The sequence below is a fragment of the Parasteatoda tepidariorum genome, chromosome 1, assembly GCF_982258835.1.
Source record: "Parasteatoda tepidariorum strain Cologne lab strain chromosome 1, Ptep-v5.0, whole genome shotgun sequence".
In the NCBI taxonomy this organism is placed as follows: domain Eukaryota; kingdom Metazoa; phylum Arthropoda; class Arachnida; order Araneae; family Theridiidae; genus Parasteatoda; species Parasteatoda tepidariorum.
In genome coordinates, this window is record NC_141755.1 from 89019552 (window position 1) to 89044229 (window position 24678).

General features: G+C 28.5%; 1 protein-coding gene across 4 annotated transcripts in view; it reads right to left on the reverse strand.

Annotated features, from left to right (window-relative positions):
* Positions 1-1365: 1365 nt before the first annotated feature.
* The window catches only part of LOC107447537 (uncharacterized), a 108302-nt gene continuing 84989 nt past the window's right edge, over positions 1366-24678 (reverse strand). For all 4 annotated transcript variants that reach the window (XM_016062466.4, XM_087168649.1, XM_043052245.3 and 1 more), the window contains 5 exons: positions 7352-7526; positions 7180-7241; positions 5731-5836; positions 4732-4846; positions 1366-3742 (listed from right to left, as the gene is read on the reverse strand). In XM_016062466.4, coding sequence (XP_015917952.1) covers positions 3659-3742; positions 4732-4846; positions 5731-5836; positions 7180-7241; positions 7352-7526 — 542 coding nt within the window. In that variant the 3' untranslated portion in view covers positions 1366-3658. The remainder of the gene's footprint in view (positions 3743-4731; positions 4847-5730; positions 5837-7179; positions 7242-7351; positions 7527-24678) is intronic.

The following is a 24678-nucleotide window of genomic DNA, read 5'->3' on the forward strand; positions in this document are numbered from 1 at the left end:
AACAATATTCTATTTAATACAAGCACAGAACAGATTTTACTTTTCCTCAAATGCATGTTATAATAATCTTTTTTTCCTGTCCAATGAAAAATAGCATTAGAAAATTATTAAAGTTTAACTGTAATAACTTTATTGCATTAAATTGCAATTATTTATGGAATTAAACAAATGTATTCAAATCAATATTGTTTCATGCACAATGAATGTGAATTGTTATTTATTTGCTGCTTTCATTATAGTTTACTCTTAGTTTAAATGAAAATAAAATAAAAATAATTGAACTGAGAGATTATTTATACAAGGTGTTCTGTAATATCCACCCTTTACTTACTGAGCCGGCAGTAAAATTTAAGTGAAGAAATAAATAAAAATGCTCTTAAATTCTAATGAATCACTACTGATGTTTAATAAAACCTTTACTAAAACTTGTAATTTATCATCAAAAAGTAATATTCGCAATGAAATAAGTAAAAATAGCTAAAATTTCATTTGCAGAAGAAAATAGAAATTTATTTTAAGTAAAATCAGTGAACTGTACTTACAGAAAGCTTTAAAAAAAAAAAAAATACAGAAAATTACTTTTTAATTCACCCTTGTCTTCCTATCAAAAATATCTGACATTAAATTACAGTTTGAATTTAAAAAAAACCAAACTGATATAGGAACTAGAATAAGGTTTATATCGTAGCACAACTTACTTAGAAACTGTGCTAACCTTATAAACACAACATTTAAAAAAAAAAACTTGAAATAGTGAGAAAGCACTAAAAACTAGATAATTTTTTTTCTTCTTTCGTTCATTTAAATTTACGATTTCAAAAACTGGTAAATATATATAACAGAAATATTTCATGAACATTGAGTAAAAAGATTTTTTTACAATAAATAGAAAATATTTGAATTAAATACAACAAAAGTAATTAATGCTTCCTCAGTCTTTTTCAATAAATATCCATTCATAACTTTACAATCATCTACATTACTTTTTTTTCTATATTTTATGTACATATCTACAAAAAATAGAGGATTATTTATTATAAGTTTCTCCTAGTCAATCATAAAGTACATAAACATACAAAATTTTCAAACTGAACGAATACTCATGAACTTGTAAAATAATTATATTTAAAACTGAATCTAACAATCAAAGTAAATTCTTGATTTAATAAAATTAACTAGACATTTCTAACGAATAATTTTCAGCTTTTGGTTTCAGTCAAATTTAAAGCTAAAGTTTCCATAACATGATATAATTATTTTTAAAAGATTAAATAAAACACAACTTCTGTTACAATTTTCTAAGTACCAGAAACTTTTTTTAAATAATTTATTAATATAATTAAAATAGATCACAACCCTCAAAAATTATTATTTTAGCAATAGCAGTATGAAAATTGCTATAAAGAGAGAAAAATGCATTGTTTAATAAAAATTAAAATATTTACATTAAAAATCAACACTATAAAAATATTAAATTGATTTAAGCCAAAATTATTGATCAACTTTAAATGTTAAAAAGAATATTAGATCTAATCATTTCTCAAAAATGTAAATATTTTGATATTCTCAAAAATATAAACTATTAAACTGATTGTTTGTTTTTGTAATCTTTTAATTTTGCAGTTAAATCAAAACATTTCTTTCTTTTTTATTTAAATAAAACTATGACAAAAGAAAGTTTCCTTTCATGCAATTGATAGGCAACTTATAAATAAGAAATTTACAGTTATGTAAATGATGTTCCATTATTTTGACAGTAACACCATATCTAAATTAATATTCAATGTATTTTAAAATATTTTTTTAAGATGTGCAGTTCTTAATAAAATAAATAATTTTACATAAATTATTTACTTTCATGTTTAGAATTTTTTTCTCCTGAGTACTTTTCTTAATAAAACCACTATAATTATACATTATAATTATTCTTACTAGGCTAAGTTGAATATAAATTTCTTAGTATCCAATTTATAATAGTGTTAGGCTATCAAGCAATTTGATTAAAATTGCATTAATTTTTCTCAACTTATAAATTACAATAAAAAGTTTAAGCGAAATAGTATTCATTATATTATGATAAATTGCTAATATACATTACTAATCTTATTTGGAATTACTGATACCTGAGAGAAATTCAAAGTAATAACTCATGGAATTCTTTGCATTCCGGAATGTTACCCTACACATTGAAACTCAAGTTGCACACTTAAAAAATATTTATTGGAATAGCTGCACATTTAAATCTTTTCTTAATAAACTCCTGGTAGAATTTACATATATATTTTGTTAAAATCTATAAATTCTTTTTCTTATAAAAATACCATTGTCTTCCTAACTAAACATCAAAAATAGGTATCAAGCATAATTCATATAACTTAGCGAGGAAATAAAATCTAGACCACACAATGCATGCTTGTATATTTTTAAATAGTTGCCAAATGAAGAATATTTAGATTAGAAGATGATTGTATTCAACATTTTTACAAAACTTGTAACTCTTTTAAATGAAACTTCAGTTTATACCATGAATCTGATACACTTTAGAACAGATTAATATGGTTTTAAAAGTTAAAAAAGATATAAATGCATTGGCAAAAACTTTATAAGGCACATAAACAATATAATTAATGCACAATACATTAAAAATCACAGGCGACTTTATGGTATATATAAGTCGTAATATTATAATTTGTAAATATTGAAGAAGAAAATAAAGTGTGTCCACAATGTATTCTATAAATCCAGCATAATCTCAATATACTTTAGGTGAAGTTTACACATAGAAGATTATTAATTGATGAAAAAACATCAATATGTACTATTTTAATGCTTTCTGTTTATTTGGTTCATTTATTTTTTTAACGATGGTTTGTAAATAGAGCCACTACCATGTATTATTATAACTCTTATATGTCTTATAAAATAAACCCTTATGTAAAATTTATTTTCCATTTAATAAAAGGTAAGTGGCATTTTATTTTCGTCTTAAATTATAAAACAGCACATTTTGAAGTACTAATTCAAATTTATCTGCTACTAAGAATAATTTATAATTCTTCAATTAACCCTATTCTCATGAAATGTTTAGACTTAAAACGACTGCAGAATCTGAATAAGCGACAAAATTCGAGACTTGTAAGTTCTATTTGAGGATAAAATATTTAAAATATCATTTTTAAAAAAAACTTCACTTATATGGAATCATATTTGAAAAGAAAAAAATAAATGAACAAGCCAAAGATAGTGTTAAGAGCAATCCCAAACATCAATCAAAATATATGTATAAAGCATCAGTAGCATCACACAAAATAGATTCCAGAAAGTTTAGAAGCTCATTATAGCAGAAGAATAATTCCGAGGCAATACAACAAACATTATTTTCCTGAAAATTCTCTTTTTGCAAGTCAAGAGAAGGGGTTTAAGTACAGACTGATAGATGCTCTGCATCCTTTCCTCAGTTAGTTTCACTCGGAAACGAGTTTTCCAATTTAGGACTAGCTGCTCATCCATTTGGATCGGACTCCAACCACAATGGGCAAGATGTATAATGGGCAGAAACATACTTTTCGATTTCGGTACATACCTCTCGTAACACTTTGCCACAATTTATAACTGAATTTGCATAAATAAGTTCGCACAATTATTATTTATTAGGTTGTCACAGTGAAGTCCTCGCTCTGCTCGATGCAGAGTGAACTGTGGCTCCGACGTGGTGCCTTTCTCCGTGCCCACATTCTGGATCCTGGAAAAGAAATGTAATAATTTAACAAATGCACATACTGCAATAATCAAATAAAAAACAGTGCTTGTGAATTTCTTATTGATTCAAGAACAAATCAATGTATAGGGCTTAACAAACATTCAATAATTATATATCATTTTAAGTATAAAATTAAAGTTATTAATATTATTTACATAATAAAATGTTTAAAATTGAGTGCTTTTCTCAAATCGGTATGTTCTATAAAAAAAATCAGGAATTTTTGGATAAAATACTAAACATCAGGCCAAAAAAGGATAGAATATTTTTTATCGGGACAACTACAAATCCTGCTCATTTAAAAATAAAGAACAGAAGATTTGACTTTATGTACATATCACTGAATGGTTTTTATTTACTACAAAGTATATAATTTATATGGCCAGAGAATTGATTCAATTAAAACATTTGTAAAAAAAAAAGTTGAAGTTTTCTACTGTGCAATTAAACAAATTTATTCTAAAAAATTTTTTGTAAACCCAGTTTCATAATTTAACATGGAGTAAAGCAGTTTTCTTTGAAGAAAACAAATGGAGCAACAAAAAAAAATTTTTTTTAAGGAGTAATGGAGTAAACCAAATCAAGTCTCTTTGAAGGAAACCAATGGAGTAAATCAATTATTTTTTTAAGGAAAGCAATGGGACGGAGTAAACCAAATCAAGTCTCTTTTAAGGAAACCAATAATCAATTATTACTTTTTTTTAAGGGAAGCAATAGATGGAGTAATTCAATTATTTTTTTAAGGAAAGCAAATGAAAACCAAATCAATTATTTTTTAAAGGAAACCAATGAAGTAAATCAATTATTTTTTAAAGGAAAGCAATGGATGGAATAAACAAATTCTGTTTGAAGGAAAACTACCAAGATTTATCCTGAATTGAATTCAGAGTCAAATGATAAATGGTGAAAATCGATATTTATAACGCAAATTTAAAAACTAAGTAACAAAATGAAAATAAATATAGACATACGTGTAAATTTATAGTTTTGTCTTCAATATGACTATCAGACTCTCTAAAGGCACTAAAAGGTTCATATGCTTGGGAGACTGGAGTTACAGGATGCATTTGTTCTTTTCTCTTCTTTCTATGGAGGGAAAAAAAAATACAAATTGTAAAATCTGCTTTGTATATAAATGAATAAAAATAGGTAAGAAATACTATAATGCTCTTTAAAAAATATATAGATAGAATATCTTTAAATTTAATTTTATTTGACTATGATTAAAATTTTTATCAATTAAAGATTTGCCTATATTTGAGATTGATCAAAAATAAATTTCCCAGTTCATTGGCATTATAGGCAGAGAATGTAATCTATGCAAAATATACTATAAATTACTGGTGATTTTATGAACGGGAACTAAAGTAGTGTTATATTTTGGAAACATTGAAAATTAAAAATATCTTATAAGTTCTTTTTCTTTTTAAATTTTCATTTTCCAATTTTTTTCTTGCACTGAAAGAATAACTATCAACTTAAATTTGAAGTGAATTGATTAAAAGGGAAACAAATAAAATTTGTTGTTTAAAAAAATACTAAAACCTTTAAATGTTATCAAAACTTCACAAATACTTTCATAAAAATACCATGAAATTTTAAAATTGAAAGAATCGATTTATGATCATAATAACTATATACAAAAAACAAACAATAACTATCCATTTACAATTAAATGGCGCCTCTATAATATCACAAAATAATTATGTTTCAGAATTATATAATTTTTCATCTAGAATAATTTTACTAATTAATACACAATATTCAAATCGATAATCCTATTCATGAAAAAATTTAAATTCAAAGTAAATTGAAAAAAAATTTCACACTATATATCTATTGATATTTTTAACTAATAACAGCAGCTTTATAATGTCTGAAATACATGTTAGACACTACATAAAATACTCTGAATAATAAATTTGAGATTATATTATACAAAATATCTCAAGAATTGTTAGTGAACTTACTTGATATGAACATATACTGCAACACAGACAACCACTAATATTATTATAAGAAGAGTAATTCCACCAGCGATGCTAGCAGTTTCTATCATAACTTGTTGCCTGGATGCTGAAAAAAAAAGATATATATTCTCATCAATTAAATTTCAGAAAATTCGGACATTCTAAAAATAAAGCCCTTCAAGGAGCAGAAAAGTAATGCCATTTCAGAGGCATTAAATATTCGTTAGTCATGAAAACCAATTAATTTTTTTTTTCTGATCCGGCATTTTAAGGTTGTTGCTATCGAGGGTAAATATATTATTGATTAAAAATAAAATCTTAATAACAAATATCAAATGCACCGAAACGACATTACTTTCCGGTCCCCCTAATAAATTTCTAGGAAACAATTCTGCTGGAAAAAAAAGTTGCTGAGATTTAAGAATTAATTTTTTTTTTTTGGTGGGAAGTCTTAATTATTTCTTATGGTTTCAAATCCTAGGCAATAGGTTTCCAACCTATGGTTCTTGATCCAAGTTTGAATTGCGAAATTTTAGGTGGATAAACTTCCTATCTATGATCTAGCTAATTTGCACACTTCTATTTTATTAATAACCATTCTACTTAGCCATTTTTTTTTTAAAAACTTTGGCACCATATTTTTTTTAATAATGAATTTTAATTAACTATAGTAATTTCAAAGACAATTTTTATGAAACTGTTCCCCATTTTAAATTCAGGTTGAGACCAGGAATTTGTATAATGAATAATATTTATGCTTATCAGTTTTATAAATAAAATATACCGTGTGAAAGTACCAAGTTTGACCATAACTCATTTTCAAAAAAAAAAAAAAAAACTTTCTCCCAATACTACAGAGAGAGAGAGGGGGAAAAAAAAATTCACTTTAACAGGGAGCGCAGCTAGATTTTTTAACAAAAAATAAGCACCTTTAAAGTACTTTTTAAGCACTCAAAAAATATTTTTAATCACTTTTAAAAAAAAAATCATAATTAGGATCTGTGCGGTAATAAAAATTATTTTTTTCTATCCTTTAAAGTTCTTAATTTATAACCACAAAATCAATAAAATTTAGCAATATTTTCAAAAGCTTTACATAATCATGATAATATAACTAGTTTCTGATAAATATCGCAGAGAAAATTGTGAAAATCATGCATTTTTTGTAATTTAGAATGACAATGGATACAGCAAAGAAAAAAATATCCTTTTAAAAGATAGAAAATTAAGCACTTTTTACTAAAACGTAAATAAAAAATAAGCATCTTTCAAAAACTCTACGCACCCTGTTTAACTACTAAAATATATTTCATATTTTTTAAAAAATCCACTTTCATTTGTGACGGATAACTGATAACTAAATGCTTCCATTTCAATCAAATTTAGCAATAACATTAAATTGCATTGTATATATTACAATAAAATTACATGCTAAGAATAAATACATACCTAGATAAGAACCTTCTAAATCTTTAAATTCACATCTTTGGCCAACATAGCCATCTGCACATCTGAAAAGAGTAAAAATGAAATTTAGGCATAAAGAAAACGTTATTTATTTGAAGAGTATTCATTAATAACAAAGCTTGATTAATTAACAAGCACTACTGAATATACTCACTCGCAATTGTACAAGATGGATTCTCCTATTTTAACAGAGAAGCACGTGGCTCCATTTAAGCAATACCACTTGGCATAGGCCTCAGGACAAGCATAGGTTTGGAATGTAATATTCGGCCTCATCGTAGGTTGAGGAGGGGGTCTGGGCCTTGGCGTGGAACGTGATGAACAAGCACCTAGGAGAAAAAAGCAAAGTGTAACCACACAAAAAATAATATTTATGTAGAAAGGAGTATAATTACTGATTATAATACGCTAATTAAAAGTTCATTAGCACATCTAGTCATAAAATATTTTACACAGAAAATTAATTGAAAATAATTCGTTATGTAATTTTCTGCTTTCTAATACCATTCTAAAAGAGCTTTTTTTTTTCCAAAAAAAAAAATTATGAAATCCAAATATTGGTGATTAAATAAGTAACAGTATTTTGACAACACTAAAAAAAATCACCAATAACAATTGAGACGTTTAAAAAAGCTCGCAATCAGAGCTACTGTTAGGATATTAATAACTACATGGATCAATTAAATAATGAAAAAAGTTTTGAAACTGCAAAATGTTTCTTTAAAAATGTAGAAATAATTAAATTATAATTTATAGCTTGAAAATAACAGATATGTAAACTGAAACCTCCTAGTACTTTCCGTGCCCTATTTCGGCAAATAATAATAATAATAAAAGTAAATAATTAATAGAAAATAACTCGAATATAAAATTTTTAAATGTTTGCTTGAAAATAGATTCAACATATCACTTTTTACAATTTAAACTAATACTTGATTAAAAAATTTTTTTCTATATTTTAAAAAAATATGAATATTATCATTTATGAATGTAATCAGGCTGGCCTGAATAATTTCAGGCCACTTCATCGCTTCTGTTTTTTGCGTACAGCCATTACTGAATGAAAACCTCAAAATCAAATCGGAGAAATACATTTTTAAGATAACATTGTTAAGATAAATACATTGTTACATTATTCAGTCTTTTAAATACATTGTCCCAAAATTATACAGCGAATAATAGAGGATTTTTTTCACATCTGTATTCTAGGAATAATTTTAAATCCCCATTTTTTTAATTAAATTAACTTAGATTTGTAACTAGACTAGAGTTGGGTTCAAAATTACAAGTCTATGGAGTTGAACAATACTAGTCGTAAACCCAAAAATTAGGTCGGCTGTTCAACGACGGTTATAAAATATAAAATTTGTTAAAGCTTTTATTACTAACAAAATGTATTTTTGGAAATTTAGAGTGTATGAATTTCTGAGAAATTAAAATATGTTTTGGAAAATTTTTTAACTTTTTATTTAATTATGTATCATAATTTTTTATTTATTTAGTTCAATTTTCAAATCTTCATATTTTCGATCAATTGAGCATAACTGGACTCCGTCTATAACATGTTACAGGAATCAATGAATTTAAGAATGAATATTTAAATCACACTTTTCGACATAAAGATAATTTACGTAGCAAAACTTTCAGGCATATTATAAATGTGCTTTTGGCAGCAGATAATTACGGAAATATCGCTTCATAAATCAACTCTCAAACAGGATCTCATAAACTCATTTAGAACAATTCGCCAATACATAAAACTTATAGATGAGGTTGGATGCAGCAATAAAAAATTTTAGTTATGCTTGGCGAACATCTGTTCTCAAACAGCCAAAATAAAAGGTCATTAAAGTACAGCTAATGTATAAAAATCATTGGAGAATGCGATTATTCTCTCTCTCTGCCCCCACGCTCTTGTTAAATCGCCAAGTTAATTCAGAAAAGAGTGATGATCGTTATAACTATAGATGTTAAAACGATTTGACCCCTAAGTCAAGTTTGGCTTTAAGCTCTGAAATTGCAGCTTTCAATATGAGGGGGCGGGAGTCGTGATTTTACGCTCCAGGGAAGGTTTTTTTTTCTTCATTATACCCTCGAGTTTTTAGAATATTAACTTATAAATAAATGATTACAAGCAAGCCCTTATCCTCGATTTCTTTTTCACGTGTTGAAACAATGCATAGCATTTATACCAAAATTCTTTATTCTTTTAAATTACAAAGAGGAAAAAATTACCAAATTTTAAGTTTGGTTTATCAGCAAAAAAGTTTGGATAATAATTTTTTTTCTTTCTCCACATCTGCTATAGAATTTCTAAAACTGGAATGTGCAATCATTTTCTGCCCAATAATCTCATTTCAATTAAAGCTGGTTTTACTTCATACAAACCTTACAGATATATCAAACTTATGATGCAAAGCGCGTACTGAAAATTGTTATCAAATTAAAACTCCAAAAACTGAAAAGTACTGAATCTTCCAGAATAATAGGAGACTTCGCTAATCACCACTCGCCGGGTATTCTTTAGTACAAATTTAACAGTTCATAATCCTCGAACTAATTAACGAATCTTAATTTTTTATTGTTGTAATATACCCCCTAGAGTTTTCAATACCCTTTTTTAGTCTTAGAGTTTTAACACAGAAAAAAAATGCAATGTAAAAAGAAAAGCAGGAAAAAAACGTGTTCCTCTATAGTTGCATTTCTGTGGTTTGAAGAGTGGTATTTTTTATGACAAGCTTAATAATTAATAATTCCCATACTACTTCACGAATGTTCTTTTTTTTCTTCTTTTAATTGTGCTCCTAGTACATTTTTCAACCTAACTTCGCAATTTTACGTCTCAAAATCTAATAATTTTTTGCAACCAAACGAGATTAAAATTGGACACCCAAAACAGTGGTGGCGCTTACAATTTTTCAAACACAGAGCGAAACTACGCGACAATAATTTCCAAACTGTATCAACAAGTCTGGAAGATACCAGCGTTGCAGCATCCTGAACTGAATTAACTTCCAAGTATCTATCATAATGAAAACACCCGTCCACGCTCTGATGCACTTTAACAGGTTTTTATTTTCACACTACACAATCTAATATTAAAAAAAAAAAAAAAACATCTCTAGAATAGATGGATAGATCACGGGGAACATTTTTTCCAAAAGCTTTAAAACAAGTTTTATTTTGCTGCCTGTCTCTACTGTGACATACAGAAAGTGCCATTCCGATATATATATATTAAGAGAACAGCTGGTCAAGGGCTATTAAATAAAGCAACGTCTGTACTAATTACTGAGGATTTCCAAGTGGGTAGTCACCGATTCAGTTTGCTGGCCATCATGGCCCAGGCCAAAGTGCGTGCCTCTCAGCTATTAAGAGCAAAGTCTTTTAAAAGTCAATTTTATTTTTTGTTTGTCCGCAGTAATTTAATATTCTCTCTCGTTCCCAGAAGCATCAAAGGAGTTTTACAGCATCTGTTCCCTCCATAACTGAAGGGTATAGTTTTCGTCTTTATTCATTCACATAAAGAACTCAGTTATTATTAAAAAGAGGTTGTTCATTAACGTCAGGTGTCGTAGCAGTTAATATAGAAATGTGCGTTGCTATAAAATGGCACGCGACAATAATCAAATACAAAAGAATGTGCGTAATTGGCGTTATGAAATACGGAGCTTGGCAATTTGGCGCTATTTCCTGCTTATTAGACGTCAATTGATCCGGAGCCTGTGGGGTAATACCCCCCATTTGAAAGGTGCTAATTTGAGATACATGCCGAGGTTGATTATTTGCATGGTTGGTGCAGGGATATCCCTTATAAAAAACACCTCGACAGTGAGACTTCATACATGTATCTTGTAACAAAAAAATTAATGAATAAATTTAAAAAAAAATGCAGCACCAATTTTCTAAGAAAATGTTTGACACTTGTTTTAACTCGATTCCTACCTCGTTATTGGCAACAGTTTTTAAAGTTCAAGACTTGGCTCTTAAGAAAGTAAACTCTTAAAATGACATGCACAACATGAAGAAACAGTTTTAATAAATCACAAGCAATCAGAAAGTACATGGATATAATCATTTATAACAACATACTAGCGAAATAAGAGATTGCTCCGTTACAATACCAATACCCTAATAACAAGAAGTTATATCTTTTATAAGACTAACATCGAAATACATCTTTTAAAATGTTAATTTTACGCATAATGGCTATGAATATTTTTTTAATCACATATCTTTATAAGTTAAAATTTTTTCTAGTAACGCACTTCGGTTATTGATGGTAATAAAAAATTATGGAAAAAAAAAGTTTTTGAGATAACAAGAAATTGCAGATTCACGACGATCTGCAATGCATCTATAAGAGTTAATGAACGAAGGCTTCAGAGTTTAGAGTTCAAATTTTGAATTTATTTAGAAGGAAAAAAGTACATTTCAAAATCATTAAATTCAAACATAATTCACGCTATGCAACTTAGAAGAATTTTATTCGAACAAAAAGTAAGTAACATAAGAAAGGAATTCCAATTTTCACAAAAAAATAATTAAATAAATAAAATAAAATTGTCTCAAAAGTAGATCGAGATTCTTGCACAGACTCAAAGGCCTTTAGTGCGACGTAAATATTACAAACTAAATAATAATTTTTAGGTATAATATGAAGGATGAAACATGGACTCAAGTGTGTTGAAGATTTAAACGTATTTAAAATCATGTGACACATGCGCATATTAGGAAATTAATTTGTTACAAATCGATTTCTTAGATCCGAATGGGCATTGCCTTTTAAAATATCTTTTAATCAATTCCTGCCTGGAGATTAAAAATGCACCAATGTAGTTAAACAGTATTGTTAGTAAATTATAAATAAGTTTTTATAGTTTGGTCTGCTACTTACTAAATCGTTAGCATTTTAATTAACCCTCTAAGCAAGATGGTTAGCCTGGTCAAGACTGGTAGTTTTTTTAGCATACAAATTTTTTAAAAAAAAAAACTAAAAAAAATTCTAAATTGGCAGATTTTTGAATTATTGCAATTTAATTAGAACTAAAACATGGCTATAATTTTCACTTGACTGTGGAGAGCCTCTAATATGTCCAGTTCATAGAGTGGACAGTCAGCAGGTGTCCGCGCCACATATATGTAGGTAGATAGCGTCAGGTAGAGAGGAAATAGGAAACGCCGCATTTCCTTTCCATTGAAGCTGAGACTGAGTCAGTAACCTTTGGTCTCTAAACACCGCCCACGCACCTATCATGGTCATCCCTACGTACTTTTCACGGACATTATTTTTATAGTAATAATAAAAAAAAACTGGCATGGGCGTGAGAAAAACTTAAGAGATTTAATTCCTGAGAACTTTTTCCATTTGAGTACCAATTAAAAACATATGTTGGCTCTAAAATATTCTTTAGTTTCATGAAGCGTTAACAATGAGAATTTGCAAGCATGCAAAAGTCAAGTTTGCACATTCCTAGAAACCATGCATCCAGAAAGGCAGGTGCAAAAGCGAATCGAATGCATATGGCGGATATTCATAACTGGATAGTTCCCGAAAAGAAAGTGGTTCCTCTCAATTTTGTTCAAAGCGAATTTCTATCCATCCTGTTGGTCTATGTAAATAATAAAATCATGCTGCATTGCAAAACTTTTTAACATTACTTAGACCACAGAAATATTCAATGATTAGTGAGAAATATCAACAAGCTTCGAAATGTCGTATAAAAATTACACCAAGTTCTATTATGGAATAAAAGTAGGTAAATAAAAGGTAAATCATCAATTCTATTTCATTAAAATTAGATTTCAAGCTATTGTCAACCAAATTGACGATTGCCATTCCTGATTATTTTCATTTTAAAGAGTATAGGTTTCAACGAGACATAATTAAAATAATTCTTTATTATAAAAAGAATTCTTATTCTTTATACCTATTGTAATGCTAATTTACTTAAAATCGCTCATTTTTAGAAATAAGGTTTAAAAAAATCTACATTTCAAGATAAAAAAATAAAACCTTCATAAAAAGAATGTGTACTAAAATAAGGTTAAATAAAAGGTTTTGGGTAACTTGCATTTTATATCAAACGTATAAAAAATACCTCCCTTTTTTATACTTAATAAAACAAACACATAATTCAAGAACGAATAAAATTTCGTAATTTAATTCCCCTATTACATCTAATTTACTGCAATTCACTTAATCTAAGCATTAATTTCGGAGAGAAAGTTGGAAATCCACACTAATTGTTAAAAAAATAAAGGGAAAAAAATGCGTATTGAAATCGAGTAAAAAAAAAAAAGGATGCAGTAATGTAATGCAAAGTATTAAAATACCTTGCATTACACCTCAAATGTCTTTTTTTTTTCTTCTTTAAAGATTTTTGAAGCAGTACACCCATCCTTTTAAGCTTTTAAGAACGAATAAAATTTCCTAACAATTTTATTTTACTATTAAATCTCTGAATGATCAGAAACGGGACAAAGATAGAAGGGAGAGAGGTAAAAGAAAAAAGAAGGAAAAAAAAATTATAGATCGCAAATGAAGCAATTTTCTAGGGAGGAGATAGATGAACGAGATCACCAAGTTGTGCAAAGAGCAAACAACAATCACTGGGGGCTACTAACGGGTGCCAAACTATAGGACACAACAACCAATCCATGCTGCGTGCGTACATACGCGTGTGCAACATGCAGGACGCGTGCCATACTACCGCTGCTACCACCTGGAGGAGATCCCTTCCTCACCTGGTTATTAGAGGGGTGGGGGATGGAGATAAGACGGCCAGTTGTTGCACAGAGGGAGGGGGGAACACCACACACAACGGCAGCTGTCCGAAAAGCAAGAAAAAGGAGACTTTTTTTTCCTTCGCGGGCGAGGAGACAATGCATATTATAGGGTGCACGGGGGCAAGCTTTTCTTGCTTTACTAGCTATAACATATGACCAACTTTGATTTGCCTCACCAAGAAGTGGGAGGGGGGTAAGAAGGGAGAATGGGATGCTGCTAGATTATACAGTCATTTATTTCGAATAAAAATAATTCAAATAAGGAGGTTTGTTCTGTTAAAAAAATGTAGATGAATTGCAGCGCTTCAAATAAATTTTTATTTTTAATGTACATACTTCTGAAATAAATTTTAAATTGTTATATTTTATGTGTTAATCAAACTTTATACATTTTACAGAAATAAAAAAAAAAAGATACTGTAACAGAAAAGAAATATCGTAAAGGAATATTCGTTTACTTTTTAATACTAAATTATATTAATTTAATAATAATTAAATGATAAAATATTTATTTTCTAGATAACTGCAGATTTAATTATAAAATAAATTTTACAACAGTACTTTTACAAGTTTTTTTTCCTCCGATGCCCACCCTCTTAGGGACACCATAGTAGGTCCACCCACAAAAAGAAGGGCAGATAGTACAAAAAAGAGGTACAGAGAAGAACATCCATTCCTTATCCGGGATTTGAACGAGGGACCTTTCTGACTTGAGGTCAGCTCTCTGACCACCATGCTGTGATGATTTTTTTTCAGTAAGTAATTATATGCTACTAAGTAAGTAATTATATGTTACTTAAGTGCCAATTCTATTATGTTACAAATTTACTTTTTTATCTTAAAATTGATATTTAAGAGGCCTAAACTTTAGTCATACGAAGCAAATTGAGAATAAAATAATTCATTAATAGTTGAATAAATTTCTATAGCATGCCAACATGGAAAACATTTTCCTCTTTTCTTACTACAATTTCGATAAAAAGAGTTCATAAGGGAAAAAAATATTACAATAACAAACGAAAAATATTCTAAGTTTATAAAATTAATGAATATATTGCAACACTAAAAGTACACACAATATATATTGTAATTCGAATACGAATGTATTGCGATAGTTTCCGTAAATGTGGCAGTTATGCTTACTTTTTTTAAAAAATTTTTTTAAAAAAGGCTTTTTCTTTATCTAGTTGGCAAAATTATTGTCCAATGTAAAGAAAGATTCGTAAAATTGTAAAGATATCGCCTGTATCATTCAATATCAATATTTCATGATGATATATATCGCGATGATAACCAGCACTAAAAGCTTAAAAACAGGTTTAAAAAAACTCATCAAAAAATTCTGAATGCGCACACAAATAAATAAAATAAAACAATTATTTTTTTACAAAAAAATATTTTATACAATATATTTAAAAACTAGTATTTTTGCACGGTCAAAATATAAATAAATCGATGAACTTCAGGAGTTCGCCACGACCGCTTTACGACAGCAGATAAGTGCCAAAGACAATGGATGGTTAGGATGCCAATCATGAATAGATATTAGCCAAAAACCCAAAATTAGGTGATCTTTGACATGTGGCGGCATGCTCTGTGGCAAGCCAGCTGAGACTCCGTAATCCTACGCACAATGGCATGAAATCCCCTGTCGCCGACGCCTACACACATAGGGCATGACTTTTTTTTTATATATATTTTTTTTATCTTCCACATTTATTATTTTCATAACCTGTCTGTATATCAGTAAGGATGTAAACATAAAAAAGGAAGAAAGGAAAGGAAGGAAGACGGGAAAAGAAGTTGGGTGCAGCAGGTGTGTGTGTGTGTGATTTGTCCTTGCTTTTTGTCCGGCAAGTCAAGAGGTAGACACATTCCGACAATCGAATATTCGAATTTTTATTTACATTTCATTCGGCATATTGTGGGGAGTTTCTATTTCTGACTTTTTTGACAATCGGACGAAGTTATTGTTACTTTAATAATAAAAAAATAGTGAAAACATCTGCCAAGTAGATACGATAAACAAGCTTATATGCGAGTAATTAATTTCTAGTAGCGTTTATATAAAAAATTTATTTTCATATTTTCTAAAGGAAATGATAAAATTTTTAATTCGAATATTCATCATCCTTAAAAATTATTGGATATCTAAAAAGAGTTATTACAATTAAATATTATTAAAAAATGAAAAAAAAAATAGCGCGATTTTTTTTAGCTTATAATTCCATATAAGCCATAATTCTTTCTATTTTAATTACAAAGTACTACAAGAAAAAAAGAAAAAAGTCTGCTGTCCAATTTTTCAGTAAATAAAATTATTATAAGCAAATTGCTCGACAAAATTTCCCCCTTTTGAACAAAAACGTGTAATTTTTGATTTTTTTTTAAATATTTTGACCTTAAAAAACAATAAAAAAATTTTTTTTATTACTTTATCGGCAACAGTTTCTAATTTCCAATATAAAGGAAGTTAATGCGTTGAATAGCTTTAGTTTAATATTAGTCCCGACCGTTTGAAAATTTTTGATTTAGTGTAAATCGCCTAAAAGCTGGTGCGATATTTTTTCTTAAAAAATTGCTATGCTTTAGTTAGTTGTTAGATACATGAGCAATATTTAAGATTTATATTCTTGAGTAGTTTTATACTGACAATTTCATCACAAAAAAAATGTAAAAAAATGAAAATTTTGTACCGATCGTAGAAGATCGATCTCAAATTATAGCGAAAGTAAGAACTAACAAAATATTACACTAAAAACTTTCAAAAGATTAATAAAATTTTTTAAAAAATATATAGTTTTTTTTTTTTTTTTTTTTTTTGGTATAATTCCACGCACTTCCTCCCTTAAGACCTGCTATATTTAGGTAATTATAGCCATTCAGTTTTTTCAAGCAAAATTATTCTTTGAGTAGCAAAAGGAGAATATCAAATCTCAAGATATAGCCGACTACTTTCAGGTGTGGCAATAGGAGACGGAAGATGGGTTTCGGATGCTGTTTTACTTCCGTATCTAATTAATGCGTTTACAAGATACCCTCCTTTTTGTTCATCTCTCATATTAGAAAGTCACCTTCTACCCCTTACTTCCTGTTGAGGGGAAAAAACATATAGACATTTTTCTGCATTTTGAAGGAGAATCTTAAAACCAAAGAAAGGATGAAGAAGTTAACCACCCACAACGGGATTTTGGGGGAACAGTTATAAATATGGCCGCCAACTGGAAGTAATTTGTTATAAGCAAAATCTGATTTCTTCTGTTCAGAAAAAAAAAATAGGTAGGAAGTTGGCGTCATTTATAAGTGTTTACAGACATATGCCATACATTAAACTTCTGTTTCTAATCACATAGCTTCTATCTTTACTTGTCTTTTCATTAAAACCCTTTCTTAATAATCCAAATTTGGAATAAGACGATATCAGTATTCGTTACTTCTTGTTGAATGATAACTTAGTTTATTGTTGAATACATTGAGTAGCATTTTGATCTAAATCAAACAACAAAACTGAATCCCTTAGAGATCAATTCATGCAAAATATAGGATTTCTTTTTGTTGTATAAGAAATTCGGAGTTTATTTATGTAACAAAATTGGATTACGTTTTCTTCCACAAGAAATTTTTTGTGTTTGTTTAGTTAACAATATTGATTTTTTCCCCTTTTTTTGCATAAAAATTGACAAAATTGAGTTCTGTTATGCTGCATTTTTTATTTTATAACCGTCGTTGAATAGCCGACCCAATTTTGGGTTTCAACTATCAATGTTCAACTCCTTAGCTTTGTAATTTTGAACCCAATCCAGAAGACAAGAGAACTACTGGATCAAGTATAAGGGAGAAACTCGCCTTCGTGGAGGACTTTTTGATGGAACTAGTTTAGTTGAGTTCCATGGAGAGGAAAACCACGAAAATCTCTCATGGTTAGCCTCACGGCAAAGGGACTCTAACCTATGATCCGTCTACCGCTGTGGATATTTTACGCTAGCACTGTGGTCGGTTCGAGCCGGGTGCAGAATTCGTATCGATTAGCTATTGCTGGGATTCGAATCCGGTTTTCCTCATTGGAAGGCGAACGCTCTATCCACCGAGTCACCAGGACTCTGTTTTGCTGCATTGTAAATTTTGTGCTCATGCATTCTTTTATTGTATAGGATATTTGGATTTCATTTAGACAACTAAAGTGGCTCTTGTTAAGTTGCATTGGAAATTTTGTGTTCGATTAAGCAAACAGTTTTTTTTTTTTTTTTTTTTTCGATTAGGAAATTTTGTATTTATTTAGGCAACGGAATTGGGGGAAAAGAAAAGTGAAATGTATTCAAACAAGCAAAAACCTAATTTATAAAGAAAAAAAAATTACAATTTCTAGAAGGCATATTTTATACCGAAAATTAATAATTATCATTAACTCTTGAAACAAAACTTAGTAAGTGAAAGAACAATATTTATTCACGTTACAACGAAGGACAAGAATATATTGATTCAGCTAAAAGTCATAAACTATATCCGCATAGCTCAATCTTTTACTCATTGCAACATTTGAGAAAGGAAATATATGTTTACCTAAAACCGTTCATCGTTTCATGGCTTTTCAAAACAGTGTTTAACGAAACTAGAAAGCATAAAACCTAGAAATTTCGAATTTAGAAACTAATCTTTTAAAACAACAAAATTTAGTTATTATTTAAAAGCATTCATTTTTTTATTAATCAAGCATTGCAATTAATATATTCATTAATGAATATGTTACATTTAATGTATCTATATTCTAAGAATAAATAGTAATTAAATCTGTATTTAATAGTAAAATATTTGAAGAAACTTTAATATAGAAATTCCATTACATTTCTAACGTTAAGCAGCATTTGAATATAGAGATAAAAGTTTAAATGCTACAGCGTGCTTTAAGTAGAAAAAACAAACTCATTTTGATTTTGAATTAACAGATGAAAAAGAGACGTGGCCAATTTATCCATTAATCAAACCAAACAAATAAATTTAATGCATTCAATAACTATATAATTATTTAATTTTTTATTCTAATATAAATATATAAATTTAATAAGTTGATATTTAAAATTTTTCTTTTAACTTTTAATAAATTTTTATCCCATTTATTTTTTAAATAAATTTTTATTCCAGATCGCACTTCAAAGTTTATACTCAGAATTCGTAAAAAGTACGTGCTAAAAAATTAATGAGATATACTTCAAAATAAATAAAGGGAAAAAAAACGATAATTTAAGCCCTTAACAAACTTCCAAATCAAATTACCCAAGTAATGTAGGTGTAAAATCACGCCTTTATTTACTTAAAAAATTTTTTTTTAAAAATTATTAAATAAAAATAGAAAACATTATTTCTTATTAGTCCCAATTTGGGTGTCGAAATACGAAGAGTTGAAAGAAAAACCGCAAACGATTTTCCTAACCATTGGAATCATTAAAAACGATAATTTAAAAAAAGAAAAAGAAAAAGAAGAAGACATCGTTTGAGTTTTGAATGATAAGCAGGAAAGGAAGTAACATCTCAACAATGTCGCTGATTGCTGCGCTGAGTGCTGACAAAAAGACAGTCCGATCTCCTTCAGAGAGAGAGAGGAATGCGATACACCATCCGCAGGGATGCTGAGGAGGAGGCTCAAGAGCGGGGGTTGCCGACTTCCGACTAGCCGCACATCTCCCGCCCACAGCTGCAAAACATGGGAATCTCAGCTGTTCGAACGACCCACCCATTTTTCTTATATTCCAAAGTTCCGGAGTATAACAAAGAGCTGAAACCCGTTATAAAGGAGAGGATGTTGACAGTAAGGACTTGTTTACAAAATAAAGAAATATATTAGAAGTAGTTATTTTTTATTTTTTACTTTTAATGAAATGTGTCAAAATATGAATAGACTAAGTATATATAAGGCAGAAATCGAAGATATTATTCCGTGAACGGAAGAAAAAAAAATTAAATACTGATTGTATAATATATAACCATGTAACTAAAATTATAACTAAACTGTAAATGCACTAAAAAATAAATTAAAATTGAAAACAAAAATTGTAATAAAAGAGGGAGAATTCTTTTTATAGTTCTAGATTATGTAAAGGCTAGAAATTAAAACTCTGTTTAGAATAAACTAATAATTGAATTTTGATGAAATTATGCATGTATGCATAATTGCAGAAAAAATTTGGCAAAAAGTGAAAAAAATGCAAATAAGAAAAAAGACGACAGATAATTAATATTCAATTATGTATTAATATTCAATTATGTATTATTCATTCCATGCTATCGAAGAAATTTTTATTTGCATAGATAAATTAAAACATATATACGTTGTAATACGACCTAGCATTACAATTTAATAATACTATTATCATTAAAAGAACTAAGCACGTATATTTTCAACACGGCTCTATTTTTAATTGATAATGTCACAAACACATATCTATATACTGTAACTTTGTGGAACAATAATCATTTATAATAATAATTGAAAAAATAAAGTAATTATAAGACGTATATGAGTAACAAAATATTAAGGAATCCACTTTAGATAGCGGGAATTGTTTTTTAATTCGATACTTATTGAACATGCCAGCTCAGTACACTTTTAAGTACCATTTTCTCAGTACATTTTGAACACATTGATTCCATTTGAGGGATTCTTTTAAGACTAGAATACGCAATTTTTTTTAAGGTTTAGGCTAGTATATATCTTTCAAAAATATTATTTATACACACACTAATTAATACAGTTACTATATAGTACATAAAAAATTTATTCCTGTGCTAATTATGCGTCGAAGATATGAATGTTCCACGCAAATATCTCAAAAGTTTTTGAACCGATTGGGAGCGAATATTTTTCTTTTTTCTGAATTGACTAAAATCTTGAGTACAAGACGTTAAATTTTTATGATAACACAAATTAAATATTTAATACCTTAAAATTATTCTGCAGTAACAGATTTTAAGTACTTTTAGCAAAAACTAAACACCACATTTTAGCTATTTCAAACTGATAAAATCGAATTAAACCAATTTTCACAGTTATCGGTTATTTGTATAAAAAAATTCGCACTTTTCTAAAACTTTTTTTTTAAAACCTAAACTTAGAGGGCACTTAAAAATCGTTAATTTCATTCCTAAAAAAAAAAGAGCACGTTTGTCAACAAAAAAAATTTAAATTTTTAACAGACTCCTCACCACTTCCGTTTAGCAAACAAATTTATAGGAAGTGATACCGTTTTTAACAATTTTGCAAAGCATAAAAAAAAACATATATATATTCCAGATTACTCGAAAAACATATTTTTTGTGTCATTTTCCACATAAAATAACCGACTCTCTCTCTCACCCCTTTAAACCCCTGACTTGCCTCTTCATTTTTCAGCGGCATCACTTCAAATGTCATATCCCCCTCCCCCTAAGAAAGGGGGGAGACGTAATGAAAAGGATAACGTCAATACTTTTTAGCAATCGTTATTAAATTTATTCAAGGTTTCCAAGGAGTTAGGGAGACGTTAGGATAAAGGAGGAAATCTAGTGTTTTGGAGGTGAGGGGATACGAACCCCCCTCTTTCCTTCCGGACGGAGTGCATGTCGAGGCACGCGACATCTGTAAGCCCCCCACAGGAAATGAAATTCATCTCTCTCCAGCGGCATTTCTCTGCGCAATCCATTACATTTGGTGGCGCATATGCCCCTCTTGAAGCTACAAAAAAAGCTGCGATTTCAGTTGCGCAAAAAAAATGATTTTTTTTTTATTTAAAAAAGTAAGAAAAATAAAATAGAATAAGAAGCTTTCTTAGTGTCTATTAGAAATGGTTTCAAACTCAACCCCCAACCTAAAATAAAAAAATAAAAAAACATGTCCGTCAATGCTTAACACTAGAAAGACTGAAATACCTATATTGCCCAAAAGCAGACAAAATCACTGCATTGTAAAAGAATAACCAATGTATAAAGAAATTTGTTTAAAATTAATTTTTGATATTATTTTCAGTTATAATAACAAGTTATTAGTTAATATCAACAATAAAAATAATTATAAAAGTCACAAAATTCTAAGAAATTGTGTCATTATATACATCATTGTTTTTCTGATTGGAATTAAAAAAGCAGTCAAAATGACTTCCTTGGGCAATCTAGTGTTAATAAACATGTGCGCCGGTCAAACATTTTTTTTAAACAAAGCTATAACGATATTTTTTAAACAACGCTTTAACGATATTTTTTAAACTACATCGTAAGATCCCTAGGCCTAACTTGGGCCCTCATTGGTCCAATATTCCTGAAACGTGGCTCAATAAGGGTTCTAAGGGACTTTATTTTACCGATATTTGCCCTATATAGAATTTCACGATTCAGCTGATATTTTACAGCCACTGTACAACCAATATCGGTCCTATATAGGATGGTCAGAGTCCCCCGATATTTTATATCCATTATTTAGCCAATGTAGGTTCTATATTGACCAATGTAGGCCTTATATAGGGCATTCTAGGACCAATATTACAAAAATCTAGACATCCCAATATTGGTTCCCCGGTGCATATTCTTAAAGAACCCATATCAAGCCAATTTTGAATTCAACTGTGGCTAAGATAAAATTGCTGCTTGGGATGATATTATGATATATATAGAATATATAATAGCTATCGACAAGGATAGCATTGCGAATATTGAATGCGATAATATGACAAACAAAATCAATATTAATCAAATATGTTATTATCGATAATAATGTCGTGTCGATCAAATATGTTATCGTGTTGATAATTTACAAATTTATTGAGAAATTTAAAAAAAAAAATTAAGAACAATTTTATCATCAACCCGAAATGCAAAAGGAAATACAGTTATTTTTCTTTTATAAATTAAAGAAAGAAGTTTTAAAAATTTTTTAAAAATTTAAGAAAAAAAAAGTATAAGTTAATTCGTTACTAGAAAAAGAAACTCTCCTAATCAACACAATAAGTAAAAATATTAAGAGTTTACTAGTTTAGATGCATTTATTTATTTTGATAATAAATAGCAAATTAAATAGAAATCCTATTGTTATTGAATGAAATCCTATCCTATTACTATACACTTTTCACGAAAACCAACTCTGTATCAAAATTAGTCCAGTCTAAAATATACCTTTTTCCATTTATATGATAATTAAAAAAAAAAAATTTTAAATTAAAACTCATTCGTTTACACTCAAATATCTAGGTAAGTTTATTTTAGATTGAAAGTGGAACGAAAAACTATACGATCTAAATTAACTAAACGATCTAAAACTAAATGACCCATTTATAACATGAGACTAATAAACGGTAATTCAAAAAGCGTTAAATTCCATTTATGGACGAAAAAAACATGAATTATTATTAATTGAGTCCTACGTACTAGTTGTAAGTAACAAGTTGTTCATAAAACGAAAACAATTAGTCACTAATTTTTCTTTTAAAAAAATTTTTCATCGAAAGAAAATACGGAATCAATGTTTAACTAATGTATCGATACCTTGAGCTCCAATCCTAAGCAAATATTCTGCTTCCTTATTATACTAAGTTCAGTCATATTATTTATAAACTTGTTTACACAATACTATGACTCAATTTAAACAGAAATAAGGCGCTAAATTCAATGATACTATTTATTAACTTGATTGCAAGATACTATATGACTCAGTTTAAAAAGAAATATGGTGCAATTTGAGGCATAAGATTCACTAATGTAAACGATATTAAGGTTCAACCAAAGTTCATAACAACGTACAAAAATTCAGCCCATGTATAGATGTATATGAAATATAGTTTCAAAAGGGATTATCTTAGCGAAAATAAATATACATATTAGTGAAGAAAGAAGAAGAAAAATTATTAAAATAAAATATTTCTTTTAAATATTTAAAAAGAATTTTTAAAAATATTTAAAAAAATATTTTATATTAATTTTTTTTAATTCATAATCTTTATGTTTTCTCTTAATCTATATGTTTTCTCTCTTCTTAATCTTTATGTTTTCTCTATTTCATTAATCTTTATGTTTTCTCTATATTTTGTAACTTATTTTATGAGTTCTATATATTGCAGTTTATGCACAGTAAATAAAACTTATTAATTTTCGTCTTTTTTCTTTCTTCTTTTATCCTTTTTGCCTTTATTGTGCTATACATATATACAGTCAAACCGCGGTATAACAAACCCCTATTTACCGAATTTCGAGATTTAACGAATTTTATGAAGTTAATTAAGTAAATTTATAAGAAACAATGAATAGCGATTTTGACGCAGAAGTCGATGTCAATATGAATCTCCAGTGAAAACTGTTACTTTTTCTGATGCCTCGCACGGTCTGGAAACAGTGAAAACTTACATAATGCAGCAAAGATGTAAATGAAGGAGTATTTTCTTCTCTCCATGACGTTGTAAAAGAACTTTTTAAATAATTAAATCTTACTCACGAAATGCTCTAAAATTTCAAATTAATCAGCGCGTAATCACTCGCTGCATTTTAAGTTCCTGAATAAAAAGTATAAGAATTCTACTTTTTTGTGTATTTGCTCATTGGAAATGTTCGGATATTTCATAAGGTTTATAAATTTTTTATTTTTATTTTGTCCTCGATATAACGAATTATCCTCGATTTAGCGAATATTTTCGGTCCCTATGAACTCGTTAAATCGGGGTTTGGCTGTATATATATATA